At 47.9% G+C, this 18,273-nt stretch overlaps 2 protein-coding genes across 2 annotated transcripts; both read right to left on the bottom strand.

The window, feature by feature from the left end:
• Positions 1–428: 428 nt before the first annotated feature.
• Positions 429–9,128, bottom strand: DEU56DRAFT_981701 (uncharacterized protein). Its single transcript, XM_041359856.1, has 36 exons — positions 9,040–9,128; positions 8,623–8,980; positions 8,114–8,574; positions 7,761–8,062; positions 7,604–7,712; positions 7,513–7,548; positions 7,446–7,458; positions 7,289–7,388; positions 7,116–7,236; positions 7,050–7,066; positions 6,972–6,999; positions 6,902–6,914; positions 6,810–6,852; positions 6,697–6,762; positions 6,323–6,644; positions 6,099–6,273; positions 6,018–6,047; positions 5,785–5,968; positions 5,670–5,732; positions 5,575–5,618; positions 5,398–5,519; positions 5,093–5,346; positions 5,011–5,042; positions 4,889–4,958; positions 4,794–4,830; positions 4,608–4,745; positions 4,473–4,556; positions 3,857–4,413; positions 3,456–3,807; positions 2,734–3,404; positions 2,300–2,683; positions 1,991–2,253; positions 1,872–1,938; positions 1,794–1,813; positions 852–1,740; positions 429–788 (listed from the first exon to the last, which is right to left on the bottom strand). The coding sequence occupies exons 2-36, from the start codon at positions 8,801–8,803 to the stop codon at positions 539–541; spliced, it is 6,498 nt and encodes a 2,165-aa protein (XP_041206920.1). The 5' UTR covers positions 8,804–8,980; positions 9,040–9,128; the 3' UTR covers positions 429–538.
• Positions 9,129–9,691: 563 nt separating this feature from the next.
• On the bottom strand, positions 9,692–17,566 carry DEU56DRAFT_859536 (uncharacterized protein). The gene is made up of 33 exons (XM_041355309.1): positions 17,448–17,566; positions 17,093–17,397; positions 16,933–17,041; positions 16,832–16,874; positions 16,615–16,714; positions 16,433–16,562; positions 16,366–16,382; positions 16,284–16,311; positions 16,213–16,225; positions 16,121–16,163; positions 16,007–16,072; positions 15,629–15,956; positions 15,403–15,577; positions 15,320–15,349; positions 15,083–15,266; positions 14,968–15,030; positions 14,875–14,918; positions 14,702–14,823; positions 14,396–14,655; positions 14,312–14,343; positions 14,192–14,261; positions 14,097–14,133; positions 13,913–14,050; positions 13,777–13,860; positions 13,166–13,722; positions 12,757–13,108; positions 12,043–12,707; positions 11,604–11,990; positions 11,293–11,555; positions 11,181–11,244; positions 11,102–11,121; positions 10,142–11,048; positions 9,692–10,087 (listed from the first exon to the last, which is right to left on the bottom strand). The coding sequence occupies exons 2-33, from the start codon at positions 17,242–17,244 to the stop codon at positions 9,829–9,831; spliced, it is 5,742 nt and encodes a 1,913-aa protein (XP_041206921.1). The 5' UTR covers positions 17,245–17,397; positions 17,448–17,566; the 3' UTR covers positions 9,692–9,828.
• Positions 17,567–18,273: the final 707 nt, after the last annotated feature.

Raw genomic sequence — 18,273 nt, forward strand, 5'->3', positions numbered from 1 at the left:
GACAATGATTAAGAAGATGAAAACCTAGAGCAGGAAAATAATGTTTCGCGGGTAGTGTACCCTGGTATTCCATCACAAACTACGCTCATGACTGGTAAGGGCAGTAACATATATTCAACGACTGTTCTAGTATGTAAACATGGGATTGGGGGTATAAATATATAACACCTCATGACAGTTCAAGTTACCGCAAGTTTGCATTTTCATCGCAGGCTTAAATCGGCCGATCATCAATGTAACTTGAAAGGGGTGGCACTCCGCTGACGATGGAATTCCCCTTGTACCGCTTTGATGAGCCACTTGCTTGGATATACTTTCGTTCCGTATCGATTATCATGAGTGAACTAACCCCACTCGCTCGTCGAGAACATGGCGGGCGTAAATTAGTTCCAGTAGTTGTGTCGCCCATGCTCCCATTTTTGATGTTGGATAATGGAGGAACGACTGAGATTAAAAAAGATAGAAGACTAAGTACTAAGTACGTATTGGTACACAATCTTACACAACACTATCGGATCACGGTCTCAAACAACTGGATCTATAGGTCCTCCTCGACGTTAAGCGCAGGTTTCTCCTTTCGCACGCGAAACAGCTTCTTCTCTGCAACAATTCCCTTATACGCCACTTGAAGATTGATTCGCATATCCTTCGTGCTGCCGGGGACCCTCTGAATGAATTCCTCGACCTCCAAAACCGCGCGTTTGAGGGCGTCGATGTCGCAGGTACGATGATCTGGTGAGGAAGGCTCTAGCTGCTTGCACAATTGCAAACCCTTCTTGAGGAGCAATCTGGTAAACAAGATTCAGACTACACGTTAATCATTGTATGATGTTGGGTAAGTCATGACTGACGTGATCTCGCTTATCTGCTTGACCAATTCCTCGAGCTTTTCATGGGACTCCTCGTTGAGACGGGATTTCGCCTTCGCTTTGGCAGCATCAGCTAGAGTAACGCCTTTTCTCAGGCACGCTAAAAGGTGGGGCAATGGTCCAAGGAAAAGAAGGCGGTAATAACGCGGGTGCCATTCAGGGGACTGCGTTTCCTTGAAGCATGTTGTGAATATCGCATCTATTTCCGCATCTACTGCAGGGCCCGAGCGATGTTGAACGTAACGCCAGTATGCATTCTGAATCTTGCGAGCTGCACTGTGTTGCTCTTCTGATGGTTCATTGGAGCGAAGAGACGTGTCTGGCACAGGGTCAAGGGATGCGATTGCTTCATCCATGTTTTCCATGCCATCATCGGCCTCAGAATCAATGACCACTGGGACTTCTTCCTCCTCCACTTTCCCTCCATCGGATTCTTGGGGTGTCGGCTCCAAGTTCTCCTTCTCGTCCTGGTGAATTTCTACATCATCTTTGGGACGAGGCACAAAGGTGGCTGCCTCCGCCCTCAGCATAGACTGTGCAGCGACCACGTGCGAAGAAAGAAGATAGGGAATTTCACTAGCCTTCTCGTAAAACAGTTGTCGTACCGACGAGATTTGAGTAGACCGCTTCGTCTTGTGAACAAGTTCGACAAGATCGCTCGCAGCATTGTTGTTGTCGAAATCGAGAACAGCTCGGAGATAGCCATCCACGCGAGGCATTCCTCTGCCGGGCAAGAGCGCAATATGCTCAATTATGTCGTCCACGAGTTTTTGATAGTATGCAGGGCGCCAATGTCTAGTATTTTTGCGCAGATGAAGCACGATTGAATTTACTTTGCGCTTGACCATGGGGTACCATGTGTTGTGAGCAACTGTTATGGTTAATTAAAAATTGTTGAATTCGGACAGGCTGGAGCAGACGCACCAAGGCAAAGAGTCCTGCAACTGCGAATGTGTAGGGATGAGTGGCTCATTGTGCATATAGGTAGTAAACTGGACCTACAGCCGGAAGATGAAAACATTGCGAAGTAACGGCGTGATAATTGTGCTATGTGCAAGCCACAGAAAATCTACTGAATCGTGAGCATCAAGGACGGTCTGCGGAGTGTACAAAGGTTCTACCCATGCCGCCATTCACACGCAACATCTCTATGAGATTCCCTATCGCATCCAAGAGTGAGCCCACTGACGCTGGTTCGACGTATTTTTCCACAGAAAAATTGTAGGGGGAGATCAACCAGTTGGACGGGAGAACAACACCATGAAGTGGAGGGACGTTGGGGGTGGGTTTCATTCGGTGATTGATTACGAAAGAGGAAAGGATACCCTCAATGCAGTCGCATAGAACAGACAAATTGACGTGTAAACGGTTGTCGAGGACATGCCTGGAGAGTATTAGCACGTGAATGTGAACACAAGGCGCGAACTCACCGTAGATACATAATTCCCGACGATATACTGCTTTGCGTAGCTCCTCGGTAAGAATTGAGCATGTCGTTCACCAGGTAGTGATTATCTGGTTTGCGGAGGAGCTTGGTGGAAATATTTGGGGCGAGAAACACTGTCTGAGAAATGTAGGCAGGAGCATCATCCCGGTCGAAAACGAAACTCAAACTGGTGATTCTCATCAAAGTCGTTAGAAACTGGCTCTGGGACGGGTTCAATCTATAAAAGGATTCGCGAATCCAGTTCTTCACCACCCCCAAGCCAGCTAAGCCATGCGGAATGAGTGTCAAATCAAGGTCCGCAAAGGAACCTTGAATGAACAAGGGCGGAGTCAGCGCCTCGTACAGGTGTTCGAGCCAGTCCCTCATACTAACAACAGTATTAGTGTGCTCCGTTCATAGACCATTCACTGGGCGCACCTTTCCCATTGTTTCGTACTAGGATGTGCAGAATACAAGAGTTGTAAGATGAGAATAATCTGCATATAGATTGCGATGTGGGCGTTGTATTGCATGCGGTTCAAGTTCGATATCGCGACATGTTCCTGGGGGCATCGCTCTCTTTGACAGGTCCCAGAGATAACGAACGGCAAGCACTGCAAAAAGACCGGAGCACCGCAACACATTTCATCGACTGCCAAAACCTTGTCCTTCAAGACAGTTCGAATGGACAGATGGATCAATTCCGTCGCGTTTTTACGAGAGGCCGTATATCCGAGCTGATGCACCGAGACCAGACGCCTGTTCTCAGGAGTTCCTGTCGCGCTATCGTAGAGGAATGTCCCACTCGGAATGAGAAACTTGTCTCCCGAAAGTGGCACAATCGAAAACAGTCTTTGTACATCGCATTCGCGGCGCCCTAGGGGGTCAGGCAAAGTCGAAATTTGATAGAGGATTTGCGCATAGGTGTGAAACGTTTCAAGGAAGCTTGCCATTTCGTGGAGTTGGAAAGGACGAATGTCTGTCACCCGAGCGAAAAAGTGATCCAGGCAAAGGAGAGCGGCAGTTTGATGATCGCGTTTCTGGAAGGCAAGAGCGAGTTTCTTCAACGACCCACGATCTTCTCGCAAGATGCTCAGAAACATCAAGACCTACATACGGAACAGGTCAATTAATACATCTCCGTAATGTGTGATACCTACCAAATCACGAGTCGCGGGCTCCAGTTTCTTCAGTAGCAGCCGATCAGCGAGGGGAATAGAGTGTCGCACTGAGTCGTCAGCAATGGCGGCTTTGCGGGTGATCCTAAATGAGCATTTGTGCCACATGAATTCCAGAAGAGTGTCAGCCGCACGAGCAGCTGAATCAGTGTTTCCGTTGTCCTTGAGGAATGCTTGAACTGCTTCTATGGGGCGGTTCTCTGATAAGTGGATATCTGCGACCTCGTAGTATCTCGAGTGAGACTCGAGTAAAGAAACACGAGCATTATCCAAGTCATATTCCTCCAAAAACTCGAGTTTCTCGTCAACCGAAGAGAATAGAGGCACGGGAGCTCTGTGCGATAGCTATTAGACAAAATAATAGCAAAGCTGCGGTTGCTTACTGATTGATGCTTCTGCTGCAGTAATGAAATCGGCATACAGTCCACAAATCTTTCGCGGTCGTTTCAGGTATCATGGTGCGGTGATTGGTAAGGACATGGAGTGTCTTGTCAAAAGATCCAGTCTTGCGATATGTCTTTGCAGCTAGCTCAAACTCTTCAGCCTTGAGATAGGTGTCAGCGGCATTGAGGTCCTGTCTACCTCGGACGTAGCAAGCCGCCGAGGTGCGGTAATATTGACGACTCTCACGGCCCGTCGCAGCTGCGCCACAGTCAGCAAAGGCATCTGCTGCCGTGGTAAAAGCTCTTCGTTGAACATTTAGCGAGTCCACTCCGGCACTGGAACGCGCTGCTTCCCGTAGTAGATAAGCTTCGCAAACCTCCACTTCGCGGCGAAGGCCAGCACGCTGAAAGCAATGAATAGCCTGCGAGTAGTGTTTATGAAAAAACATTGAGCGCCCGGAGGATGCCCATTCTTCCGGAGTAGAGGTGACAGCTAGAGGAGGAACATCGGTGCCGCGAGAACAGGTATGGATTAGTTTTTGAGACTCCCAGAAAATCTGAGGATAGAGGATTTTTGAATCAAGTAGCGCCCAGGATGCAGCCAGTCTAGACGTACACGCATAGCATCAGACTTGTCAGATGTATCAAAGATCCATACATTCCTCCTTGCTCGGGTAATCCCCACGTAGAGATGTTTCAACTAATAAAAATGAGTAACGTCTATTCCTTGAATGACGAACGATGTCCTCACTTCACTGCATATTCCAGCGTATCGAGTCTCGTCACGATAAAAATCAGGTGCATATCCTTGACCCTGCACCCCGTTGAGAACTACCCGCCAGCACAATGCATCTACGGCGGAATCTCTGAAAAAGTTGTACAAGAAAACCTGACCGGAGTCAGTCACCCGTCAGATAGTCAAGGTCAGTGTTCTCACATCTTCGAACTCAAGGCCTTTACTCTCATGGAGCGTTCTAAGCAGACGCGTAAACATAAAAATCATGGAGCATACATAATTGTGAGACGACTCACAATATCATTCCAATATTGCCTAGTTGTTCTCGCAACTTGTTGACCGCTGCTTCGTTACGCACAAGTATGCCTATAGAATGACTTTTCAGAACATGAATAGAATCTTTGGCAGTAACTTTTACACTGGCGGTGTCCAAGCCCTGAGTTACTCGCACTACGAGAATCTCAGAAGGGGAGTAATGAAGATTAAGATGATCTACTTACCTCTCCCCGACCAAAAACCGTTTGCAGCGAGTGTCATCATCCAAGTCTGTGAAAAATATTGGCTTCACTCCATCAACCACCCCCTTTTCAGCTTGGAGGTGATCAATTGCGTTTGGCCAGAACTTCGTGATGAGCTCGATGACAGAATGAGCGCAGTTCACGATGCCATTGTGTGATCTGTAGTTGGTTGCCAATTGGAACATTGTTGGTTGATGCACAGGGACTCTAATGGGTGTTACCGAGTTACGTTGCTGCTGTCGGAAGACATCAATTCGCATCCCGGGACACAAAAGTAGGTTGCTGACCTCCATGCGATAGACAAACGCTTTCAGATCGTTGAACCTGAAGGAACTTCCGGCAGAGATCGTCTGCGCAGTATCCCCAGCCCAGAAAAGACCATCTGGATTCCTACACAGTCGCCTCAAAACTAGTACGGAAAGTTCCTTCACGCTCTCATATTGAAGAAGGGAACGATGACTTACCCAGCGCATCGATCAAAAGATTATCTTGCGCCTCATCGACATACCTGGTTTAACCGATCAAAATCTATAACTAGCCAGACGAGAGATATACATACAGACAATCAACCTGCTGACCAGGAAATTTTTGGTTTCGCAAGACCTTGAGTATTGCGTGCGTACTGTTTGGGATTAATTATGAGGTCCAACGAGTCTGAGAATAACGGCCCATACCGATCCGCTACATCGAAGTGGCGTTTCTGTTTCTTGAACTTTCTGTAGATCTCGAACATGTCATAGAGAGTGTCTCTCTGGTTTGCAAAGGTCGGATTGGAGCGAAAGGGAAGACCAAGGTAGCTTGGGCGGTCCAGGAATCCATCCGGAAAGCCCAACGTCTGTTCGGAGCCTTTGATGATACCTGTAAGGCGGTTCAGTAACTGCTTGATTGGATGCGGACTTGTACTTGCCCATAAACTCGCTGAAAACCAGCCATGAACCTGGGTAAAACGTGTGAGTTCATCATCTGACAGAAAGAGAATCAGCACTACTAAAGTTCTTGGTGAGACCCTGCGGAAAATGTGGCCAATATTGCTTTGCGAATACATCATAGGTGACAAATGAGTCGCGCGCCTCTGCATCGTCAGTGTCGAAGAAAAGCTCGGCGATATGCTTCGTCTCAGGATCATCCATGTTGAAGATGTCGGCTGCGATCATCTTTGCTAGCTAAACAAAATGAGCTTTAAGACGATCTGTGAAACACATGGTGACGTACTCGATCAAAAGTCACGAATAAGGGGAAATGCTTGTCCTCGAGTTGGCTGTATCTCGTCGGTACATTCACCTGCGACTCAGGAGCATCATCAAGATCAATAAGATCGGCTTCGATGCGTTGTGCCCTGAGTTTCGCAATTTCGTGCAGCGTATAGCCTCCCATTGCAAGGGACTCGAGAAGCCTCGTGAAGTATTCTTCCACTTCTGTCGCCAACATTATAGATTTAGTAACAAAAATTTGACGTGGCTTAGGCATGTCAATGGCACTTGATTGCCAGGCTCGCTGAATGCCAAGGATCTTGAACAGCATCGTCGTTGTTTTTCTGGTGACCCCCAAGATAAATACATGAGCAATCTTGAGCACGAGGTACTTACCCTGTGCCGCTGCGACCCAAGACATAGCACGACGTAGCGCAATCGACTACTTTTTGTTCTTGTGGACTTAAGCAATGTCAATCACTAACTCATTTCAAAGCAGTAAAACATACGAGAGCATGAAGACATGATGTACATCTTGATTTGCGATGAGACCTTTTGTAGGAATGAGAAGATGTGAATGACTTGATATTCGGCTACTCACTGTGCAAAAATGCCTGAGGAGACATGATCAAGTTATTGCTTATCGAATAGCTATATGCAGATAAACGTACTTGCGAGAATGTAACATATTTTTCTAGGCTAGAAAATTGTCAATCACCATGTGTAAATTGCAAAACGTTCATTCATACACAAGCAAAGAGTGAAGCTGCACCACAGATCAATCACTGTGCGGCCGAAAGGTGAAAGCACTCAACATGCTCCATGTCCTGGGCACTGAGATCCAGTGGGCTTGCCGCAATTTCTGGCTCGGGTTCCGCTGGCGGGAATGAGGCCGGCAGAATAACGTTGTCAGCAAGTTTGGTCCGAAATATGCATCTATAAGAGCGATGACTCAGTATGTCGCATCGATAGATGAGGTGTTCTCAACCGTCTACGATATTCCGCACCCCTGCGTGCTAGATGATTGCCCAAGGCATTCCATATTCTGCCAAGCTCAGAGTGTTTATAGATCCCGTATACCTTGATGGCTGGGATTCGCATGAGGTCAAAGCCTAATGTTCACTCTTGGTTGCATGATGGCGCACCTTGTCTCTCGGACTGTCAAGAATCGGCTTCAGCATCACGTGTTGGTCTTTGTGGAGAATTACATACCTGGCCATGCGGGTCAGGGACGCAATCGATCTGGTACTGCAAAAGAAAGTAGGTTATCCCCCGCCCAGAGTGTCTAGGAAAATGCGTCTACCACCAGCCGTAGGTCCCTGGTCATCTTGGCTTCGAAGATGGGAATGCCTGCATCCGGTCCATTGAGTCTCTTGTAATTGTCGGTCGAGAAGTGGCCCTGCGAGAGATCTCTGTAGCAAATATAAGATCAGTGATACAAATAGCATCGAAAGACGTACTTGATCTTCTTGTAGATGATCTTGAATATTTTCTTGTCCGCTCGACGGTGTTCACGCAAATGTTTATATGCCTCGGTTGATATCAGGATTCGCCACTCTCCGAACCCATCCGCGTCGTCGAAGTAAAGAGCAGCCTTCATGGGTTGTACCATTGGGTATGCACTTGGTTCTGTTGAGCTCTCGGCGTCTTCGGGGAACGAAACGTCAGGCGCAACATCTTTGGCAGACTCTTCTACATTTGGGAAGAGCAAGGCTTTGATGTCGCCCGCTAATTCCGTCCTCCGCAGAAGCGAGAGGTAGAACTTAGGGGAGCTGTCAGGAAACGTCAAAGAGTACATCGTGAAAATACACACCGAGAGGATTTTTTTCAGCTCTGCGAAAATGTAAGTGGACAGCGATGTGGCTGCCTCACTTGTGGAAGGTACATCCATGCCAATTGTGGCGAAGAGTGACGCATCGATGGTTACACGAGCATTCTGGCAATCACGCTTGCGCATGGCCCGGGACGCTTGCATGTTGACAAATCTGTCATCAGGTTCGACTCCGAAGAGATCGAAATCGTTCTCAAGCGACTTTACGTCGGCAAATTTCATAGTGCTCAACGCACAAAGCACGGGCGATGCGCCCTGAATGAAGGACCTGTAACGGCCAAGGTCCATCGCGACATCCCTCGCCAAAGACTCAACTGGTAGGGCTAGAACGTGAACGGACAGATTGTCCAGCATCTTGTGCGCAAGGGATGAGCGGTACTCTTGGGCGTCTGTAGGAAAGTCGACCATTATTTGTGAGATCATTTCAACAGAGCGATCCCAAACTATTCAGGGGGTCAGATGATGGCATAGAAATAAAGTCTGCGAGATACCAGAGACAATGTATGCGAAAACATGAGGGAGAGAAAGCAGATGCTCGACCGCATGTTGTAATTCACTGTGACCTCCTAGAGCGTCTAAGTGACGCAAGGCAGCTCTGAGGCCTGTTTCGTCGGCCAATCGATTGGTTGAAAACAGTTCCAACATGTGGGTGGAACTAGAAGAGTTTGTCATAGAGAAACGCAAAGAACTTGACAAGGACTAGAGCACTTGAATGGTTGGTACACCAAAGGCAAAGGTCACGGTGCAAAGACAAGCTCTCAAACGTGCTCGAAGGCTCTGAACTTAAAGCTTCAAGGCGTTGACAACATGCCCAGTCGGGCCAGGCCCAGACTGGCTTGGCGAAACAAACTTGGACCAACATTGAGATCTGGATTTCGAGAAGATGTTCAAAAGAAAGGGTACTGAACCTATATGGACGTGTCCGACCTTCATGGATGCGAAGTACTTGGATGCGCAACTCCCGATCGAAGTCAAATCGAAGTGTAACTTAGTACAGTGATATTTACATAGAACAAGCGGCGATGATACAAAGTTCGGCATGAAAGCTGCGGACTTTGAATATAACTGCCGCGGACTTTCTACTAGTACTTGCCGTTTTGCCTTGAGATTTGCACGTTGCAAGGCAAACGCGATAGGGAATTTTTCTTTACATGATCCTCCTCCCACTACTATGTCAATCAATACCCTGTCAATATTGATGGTTTCAACAGGCAGAATTTTGTGATATGGTGCTTCCTCCACCTGATATCCCCATGTTAGCGTAACCTTGCAGATAAAGCGGAACTGGCTTCAACTTGTACCCCAGCATCGGATCAGTGGGTGCCAATGGGGAAGAATGCAAAGGAGAGGTGCCAGTTGCCTACGACTGTGGCAATAGGCGCTAGTCGAAGTTGGCCATTGACATCCATCTGGAAAGCAGAAACGTCGAGTGCCAGCGTGACGCGGTGAGCTGATCCCGGGCCCAGGATATCGCACCTGCGATAAAAGAAGATGAAGAAGGTTAGCAATGAGATCCACTGCAAAACGGTCTCTGCTGTGAAGATCCTGTATACAACGATTAATGATTAACCATAGTGGGGCGCGCGCCGCCTTCGTTTGCCCTCGCCCACAGTCATTTATTACGGGAATACGTACTGTACAATGTTTTGTTACACGATGAGATAGCGGTCTCGCCTCTTCACAACCTAAGCAATATCTTAATAGTCGTCGATATCCTCGACATTGAGAACGGGTCTCTCTTTCTCCTTGCGCACCGGAACCTTCTTCTCTGCGACAATTCCCTTATAGGCCACTTGAAACTCGGATTGCATATCCTGCATATTGCTGGGAACCCTCTGCATGAATTCCTTGACCTCTAGAACTGCACGTTTGAGAGCATCAATGTCACGGGAACGATGGGCCGGCGAGGAAGGTTCTAGCTGCTTGCGCAATTTCGATCCCTCCTTGAGGAGCTTTCTGTAAACAGGACGGTGTTAGTTATTGTATGATGCTAGGTAAGTAAAGACGAACGCGATCTCGCTTCTCTGCCGGCCCAACTGCTCAAGCTTTTCATGAGACTCTTTGTTGAGAAGGCCTTTCGTCTTCGCTTTGGCAGCGCGAGTCAATGCAATGCCTCGTTCCAGGCACAGCAGAAGGTGAGGCAATGGTCCAAGGAAAAGGAAGCTGTAATGACCCGGACGCCATTCAGAGGACTGCGTCTCCTTCAGGCATGTCATGAATATCGCATCGATTTCGGCATTCACTGCACGACTCGAGCGACGTCGAACGTAACGGCGGTATGTGTTCTGAATATCGCAAGCTGCCTTTTCTTCCGCCACTGATGGTCCGTTAGAGCGCAGCGACTCATCGAGATCAGGCGCAAGCGACGTCACCGCCTCATCCAACCTCTCCGACGCATCACGGGTCTCGGCATCAACATTCGCCACGACATCCTCCTCCTTTTCGTCTTCTCCGTCGAACTCTTGAGGTTGCGGTTCCGTCATCTCTTTCTCATCGTGCTGCGTAACCTCTGGTTGGTCCTTGGAATGCTCTAAGCGAGGCACAAAGGTCGGGGCCTCCACTCTCAGAGTAGACTGTGCGATTACTGCATATGATGAAAGGAGATGGGGAATCTCGGTGACCTTCTCGAATACGAGCCGACGAACTGTATAGCCTCGGGTACGCTGGTCCATCGTTTTGTGGACAAGGTGCACCAAATTGTTCACTCCTATGTTGTTGTCGAAAGCTAGGAGAGCTCGCACGTAACCGTCTAAGGTAGGCGGCCGTCCTGGCAAGGGTGTCATGTACTTGACCACGTCATCCACGATTTTTCGATAGTTGGCTGTACGCCAATTCGAAGGAGGGCTGTTCTTGTGCAGGGAAAGCATGATCTTGTCTACTTTGTCTTTCAAGAAGCGATTCCTGGTATTATGAGCAACTAACGAATTAAATTCAGCAGCCAATTGATTCTGAACGCAACAAAAAACGTACGAAGGCAGAGAACTCTGCAGCTGCATTACATGTGGTTAGTTTGTGCATCATCGATGAGCAGATACCAAGTTGGACCTACATCCGGGAAATGAAGATATTACGGAGAATGGGCGTAAGTTTTGTATGGTTCATCCAGAGGAATTCTGCTCAATCGTAGTCTCGGAAGATCTCTGAAAAGTGGAGAAACTCACCCATGCCGGCCTCCACACGCAATGCTTCGACCAGCCTCGCTATCTCATTCAGGAGGTAGTCCATCAAAACCATCCTAGTCTCTTTCTCTGCCGTAAATTTGTGGGGAGACAGCAGCCAGTTGCATGGAAGGACGACGCCGTGGAGGGGGAAGTCATTAAATCCTGGGTCCATTCGATACTTAATTATAAAAGCACTGCAGACGTCCTCGATGCAATCGCACAGCACAGAGAGGTTGGTGTACAAACGGTTGTCGAGGACATGGCTAAATGACGCTGAGTATATCACACATAGAGACAAGGAGGAAACTTACAGAAGAAACAGAATTCCCGACGAGACGCTGCTGCAGATAGCTCCTTGGTAAGAATTGAGCAGGTCCTTGAGCATATAGCGATTGTCTCCTCTGCGAATGAGCTCCGCCGGCCTGGAGACCATACATTTTGCCCGAGAGATGTAGCTAGATGCGTCGTTTCTGTCAAACGCAAAACTCAAACTAGTGATCCTCATCACAGCCGTCAAAAACTGAGAGTTAGTCCAGAACGGGTCAAGCGAATAGAAGGATTCGCGGATCCAGAGTTTCACCACTTTCATACCATCTAGACGAAAAGGCATTAGGCTCATATCAAGGTCCGCGGGAGAACCTTGAATGAAGAAGGGTGGATTAAGAGCCTCGTAAAGATGAGTGAGCCAGTCCCTCATGCTAATCAAGTGGTCAGTATAAATACTCGATCAGAAGCTACCTGCAGGCGCACCTATCGCGTCGTTCCATGTATGGATGAGCGGAATACATGAATTGCAAGATGAGAATCTGCCAGATGTGGATGGCAACACGGTTGTTGTAATACAAGCGATCCAATTTCGATATCGCGACATGCTCTTGGGGACAGTTATCTCTTCGACATACTCCAGAAACCAAGAATGGTAGGCATTGCGAGAAAACGGGGGATGTGCAACACATAGCATCGATCTCCGACACTTTTTCTTTCAAAACAGTTCGAATGGATAGTTGTAGCAGCTGCGTAACATTTCTGCGAGAGGCTGTGTACCCGGATGGATGTTCCGAAACTAAAGTGATGCCTTGGCGGATTTCCGTCACACAGCGGTGGAGGAACGTTCCATCTGGTATGACAAACTCGTCACCGGACAACCGCACGATGGAGAACAGTCTCTGAATACCGCGATGCTCCACGGGGTCAGGAAAGGTCGAAATTTGATAAAGCAGTCGTGCATAAGAATGAAACTGTTGGAGGAACCGTTGCATTTCATCGACCGCGAAAGATCGAATGTCTGTGCTTCGAGAGAAGACGTGGTCCAAGCAAAGGAGAGCCGCTGGGTTGTTTTTATGTTCATCGAAGGCAAGCGCGAGATTTTCCAACATCCCATGGTTTTCGCGCAAGATGTTCTGAAACATCGATATCTGGATGCTGATCAGTCTACTTGGTCACTTGAAGACTACTTGTACGTACTAAATCACGCGTCGCCGGCTTGAGTTTGCTCATCTCTAGCTGATTAGCGAGAGCGATGAAATGCCGCATTGGCTCATCAACAAAGGCAGTTTTGGCAGTGATTCTAAAAGAACATTTGCGCCAGAGGTATTCCAATATAGTGTCGGCCGCACGGACAGTAGAATCGACATTGTCGTCGTCCTTGATGAATGCTTGGACAGCTTCCAGGGGCCTGTTCTCTGACAAGTGGAGCTCTGCGGCCTCATAGTACCTCGAGTGAGATTCAAGTAGTGAGGCACGGGCGTAATCGAGATCATAGTCCTCCAGAAACTCGAGTTCCTCCTCAAATGTCGAGAAGAGAGGCAAGGGAGCCCTACACAATTGCTATTGAACAAAAACATACTCAAATTGTGGAGGGTCTGAGACTTACTGAGTGTTGTTCCTGCTGCAGTAAAAGAGTCTGCACACAGTTCGTAACTCCTCCGCGGTCTCGTTAGGTATATTCACGCCATGGTCATCGAGGACATGGAGGGTCTTGTCAAAACGTCCAACCTTGCGATATCTCTTCGCTGCTTGCTCGAATTCTTGAGCATTGAGATAGGCATCAGCAGCCTTGAGATCCTCGCCCCCTCGGACGTAGCAATCCGCCGAGTTACGATAATACTGGAGCTTCTGGTTCACTGACGCGGCCGCACCACAAGCGGTAAAGGCATCAGCTGCCACGTTAAAAGCTCTTTTTTGGTCGCTGAGTAAGGCCACCCCGACACTAGAACGTGCAACTTCTCGCAGTTGATATGCTTCACAGACCTTCACCTCACGAGGAAGGTTAGCACGTTCGAAGCAGTGGATAGCCTGCGAGTAGCGTTTGTGCGAGAACAGTGAGCGCCCGAAGGTTGCCCATTCTTCTGGAGTTGAGGAGACGGCTAGATGAGGAACATCGGTGAGGGGGGTACAATTATGGACCTGATTGCGAGAGGTCCAGAATATCTGACAGAGAGAATGATCAGATCGAGTGACGCCAATACGTTGCTCTAAACGTACACGCATTGGGTCTGATTTATCAGACTTGTCAACGATCCACATGTTCTTCCTCGCTCGAGTGATTCCCACATAAAGAAGTTTGAGCTGATGAAAGTAAGTCGGAGTTCATTCCTTTGTCGAGGAGCGATGTGCCTACCTCGCTACAAACCCCAGCGTATCGCGCTTCGTCACGATCGAAGTTCGGTGCATGCCCTTCACTCTCTACTCCGTTAAGAACTATGCGCCATCGCGACAGATCTACAGCGGAATCCTCAAAAAAGTTGTACAATAGCACCTGGTCGAAGTCAGATATACATCAAAAGCCAAGGTAAGTTTCTCACGTCATTGAACTCCAAGCCCTTGCTCTCGTAAAGCGTCCTGCGTTTAAATGTGAACATGAAAATCACGAAGCAAAGGTAGTGGTAATACGACTCACATAATCAGTCCAATATCGCCTACTTGTTCCCGCAACTTCTGACGTGCTGCATCGTCACGCACAAGTATGCCTAAGATACCTTGTTAGTATATGAATAGAACCTCGAGCCAATTACTTTACACTGCTGGGCCCCAAACTCAATGTGACTACCACTGCAAGAATCCTCAGTAAGGAAAGGAAGTATATCGTCCAGGGCCTACTCACCTCGCCCCGAACAAGAACTGTTCATAACGAACGGTGTCTTTATCCCAACCAGTAAAAAATACAGGTTTCAGCCCGTCAACCACCCCTTTTTCTGGCTGAAGGTTATCGATTGTGTTGGGCCAAAACTTTGTGATGAGTTCGATCACAGAATGGGCACAGTTGACGATGCCACCATGCGATCTGTAGTTGATCGCTAATTGAAACATAGTGGGCTGATGAAGATATGGTCCAGCGGAATTGACCGAGAAATTTTGCTGCTGCTGTAAGATGTCAATTCGGGTCCAAGCTACATTACGGTTTGCTGACCTCCACACGGTATAGAAACGCTTTGAGATCATCGAACCTGAAGGAACTCCCTGCAGAGATCGTCTGTGCGGTGTCTCCAGCCCAGAACAAACCGTCTGGATTCCTGCACAGTTGCCTTAAAACTGAAACAGAAAGTTCTATAGGGATATCTGAAGGATGGAGCAACTACTTACAGAGTGCGTCGATCAGAAGATTGTCTTGCGCTTCGTCGACATATCTAGTACAGGCGGTCAGGAGCAGGATACACTGGTGGGAACGACACATACAGATAATCGATCTGTTTGCCGGGGAACTTTTGGCTCCGCAAGACCTTGAGTATCGCATGTGTGCTGTTTGGGCATATGTCGTGAAATTACATGGATGAGGAGGAAAAGGTCGTACCGGTCTGCAACATCATGATGACGTCGCTGCCTCTTGATTTTTGTGTAAGTCTCGAAGATGTCATACAGAATTCCCCTCTGATTCGCAAAATTCGGGTTGGAACGATGAGGAAGACGAAGGTAGTTTGGGCGATCGAGAATTCCGTCAGGACAAGTCAGCGCATGTTCGGACCCTTTGACGATCCCTGTAGGTATATTTAGGAATTGTTGGTGTTAAGATATACGATTTGGTACTCGCCCATGAATTCGCTGAAAACCAACCACGGGTCTGGTGGGGAAGTGTCAGTACTTAATTGTTATCACAAAAGAAAAGGACAGCACTAAGATTCTTAGTGAGATTCTGCGGGAAATGAGGCCAATATTGATTTACGAATACTTCATAGGTGACGAAACAGTCATGCGCCTCTGCATCGTCAACATTGAAGAAAATTCCTGCGCTAATTCTCGTTTCGGGGTCATCCTTGCTCAGGATATCTCCCGCGATCATCTTCGCCAGCTACAGAAGCGATGAGCGTAGGCACTATCCGGACAATGGATTGGGACGTACTCGATCGAAAGTCACAAACAAAGGAAAGTGCTTGTCCTCAAGTTCACTATATTTCATGGGTATATTCATCTGTGATTCGGGCAGGTCGTCGAGGTCAACAAGGCCCTCCTGAACACTTTGTGTTTGTGCCTTCATTTTCGCAAGTTCCTGCAGGGTATAGCCTGCTAGCGCCAGAGATTCGAGAAGCTTCGTGAAATACTCTTCCACTTTCGTGGCGAGCACTCTGGATTTGGTGACAAAGATTTGGCGTGGCTTTGGCATGTCGACGGCACTCATCTCCCAAGCTCGCTGAATGCCAAGAATCTTGAACAACATCGTCGTGGTTTTTCTAGTTGGGTGTGATAAATAGGCCACTGATCTCAAGGGCAGGACACTTACCCCGTGCCGCTGCGACCCAAAACATAACACGACGTGGTACACTCGACAATCTTTTGTTCTTGAGGCCTGAACCAACATTGATCAGTGAATTCATCGCATTGGGGCAGAACTTACGTGAGTATGAAGACGTGCTGTACGTCTTGGTTTGCGATAAGACCTTTGCAAGAGATGAGAAGAGGTGGCGAGCCAACTGCATGATCACTCACTATGCAGGAACGCCTAAAACGAAGTATCAAGTCAATATTCGCCTGTCCAAGAACAGCATATATAAGCTTACTTGCGAGAATGTGACGTATTTCTCCAAACTAGAAAATCGTTAGATGGAAATCAAATTGTACAAGGATGGCGTAAATTCTTACACAAGCAAAGAGTGGAGCTATGTCATCAATCAGTCATTGCGCAGATGACAATTGAAAAATACTCAACGCGGTCCATGTCCTTATCACTAAGATTAAGTGGGCTCCCTGAGCATTCTGACTCAGGTTCCGCCGGCGGGAATGACGCCGGCAAAATCACGCTGTCGTTAGAAAGGGCTGGTCTATTCCGAAATATGCACCTGCGAAAGTAACGGTTCACTGGATTGCACTAAGAAGTCAAACCGATCTCACCTTCTACGATACTCTTTGCCCTTGCGTGCGAGATGGCTTCCCAAGGCATCCCATATTCTGCCAAGCTGAGCGTGCGTATAGATGCCGTATACCTTGATTACTAGTGTTCATGTGAGCGCTAAGGGCGGACACAAATGATTGCCCTTGATAGCTCACCTTGTCTCTCAGACTGCCGAAACTCCAGTTTCAGTAACATACTCGTCCTTAATGGAAGAACGACGTACCTCTCCGTCCTGGTCAGGGACACAATCAATTTGGTACTGTGAGAAGAAGTCGGTCGTCTCCTGCTCAAAGTGACGTATGCAAAATTACACCTACTACCAATCGTAGGTCCCTTGTCATCTTGGCTTCGTGGATAGGTATGCCTGCATCCGGCCCATTGAGCCGTTTGTGGTTATCATCTGAGAAATGACCATTCGATAGTTGTCTATGGCAAAGATGAGATCATTGCAGCCAAATTCACAAGAAGACAACAGACTTGATCTTCTTGACGATGATCCTGAATATCTTCTCATCTGCTCTACGGAATTCACGCAAATTTTTGTAGGCCTCGGTAGATATGAGGATCCGCCACTCCCCGAACCCATCCGCGTTTTCGAAGTAAAGCGCAGCCTTCATGGGTTGTACCATTGGGTACGCGTTGGGTTGGTTTGTTGAGCTCTCGACATCTTCGATTGACGAAACTTCAGGCGACGCATCTTTGGCAGACTCTCCTACATTGGGGAGGAGTGAGGCTTTGATGTCGCCTGACAGTTCCGTCCTCCGTAGAAGTGAGAAGTAAAACTTACGGGGAGCTGTCAGGGGAAGCGTCAAAGAGCAGAGAATATACACACTGAGAGAATGTTTTTCAGCTCCGCAAGAATGTGAATGGACAGTGATGTGGCGGCCTCGCTCGTAGGAGGCACAACTACACCAAGCCTGACGAAGAGCGATATGTCGATAGCCGGTTGAGCTTTCTGGCGATTACGCTTGCGCAATTTCTGAGGTACTTTTTTCTTGACGAATCCATCATCAGATTCGACGTCGAAAAGATCCATCTCATTTTCATATGACTTTGCGCTGGCAAAATTCATAGTGCTCAAGGCACAAAGTACGGGTAAAGCACCCTCGATGAAGCCTCTGTGGCGGCTGATGTCCCTTGAGACTTCGGCCGCCAGAGACCCAGCTGGCAGGGCTAAAAAGTACATAGACAGATTGTCTAGCATCTTGCTCGCAATGGATGCTGGGTATTCTTGAGATTCTGTTGGAAAATCTGTCATGATCTGTGAGATCATTGTCCTGGAGCGGTCCCAAACTGTTGCAAAGTCAGAGCTAGTGGCGCTCAAAGAAAGTCTGTAAGATACCAGAAATGATATACGCAAAAGCATGGGGTGATGACAGCAAATGTTCGACTGTGGTTCGTAATGCAGTTGCTCCTGAAGTTGAGATTGCGTCCAGATGATATAAGGCGGCTTTGAGGCCTGCCTCGTTGACTAATCGTTCTTTGGAAAGTAAGTCCAACATGGTTTGTTGAACGAGAGGAGCTTGTGATAATGAAGTACTTATACGAAAGGTCAGACAAAGACTTGAGAGGTACAAAGGTACAAAGGAGTGCCTCGCAAAGCAAGCTGGGCCGCAAGAAAACGGTTCTTATATTGTCGAGCGAGCGCTCTGACTGAG

Source organism: Suillus clintonianus (genome assembly GCF_016758775.1).
Source record: "Suillus clintonianus strain FC179 chromosome Unknown DEU56scaffold_51, whole genome shotgun sequence".
Classification (NCBI taxonomy): domain Eukaryota; kingdom Fungi; phylum Basidiomycota; class Agaricomycetes; order Boletales; family Suillaceae; genus Suillus; species Suillus clintonianus.

Coding starts and splice junctions, on each gene's coding strand:
- DEU56DRAFT_981701 (XM_041359856.1), bottom strand. CDS start 8,803: ATGACAAACTCTTCTAGTTCCACCCACATGTTGGAACTGTTTTCAACC. Junction 4,831..4,888: donor GGCAATATTGGAATGATATT/GTGAGTCGTCTC, acceptor GCGTCTGCTTAG/AACGCTCCATGAGAGTAAAG. Junction 2,684..2,733: donor AGTACGAAACAATGGGAAAG/GTGCGCCCAGTG, acceptor TACTGTTGTTAG/TATGAGGGACTGGCTCGAAC.
- DEU56DRAFT_859536 (XM_041355309.1), bottom strand. CDS start 17,244: ATGGTACAACCCATGAAGGCTGCGCTTTACTTCGAAAACGCGGATGGG. Junction 16,563..16,614: donor GGCAAAGAGTATCGTAGAAG/GTGAGATCGGTT, acceptor TTACTTTCGCAG/GTGCATATTTCGGAATAGAC. Junction 14,919..14,967: donor GGCAAACAGATCGATTATCT/GTATGTGTCGTT, acceptor CGCCTGTACTAG/ATATGTCGACGAAGCGCAAG.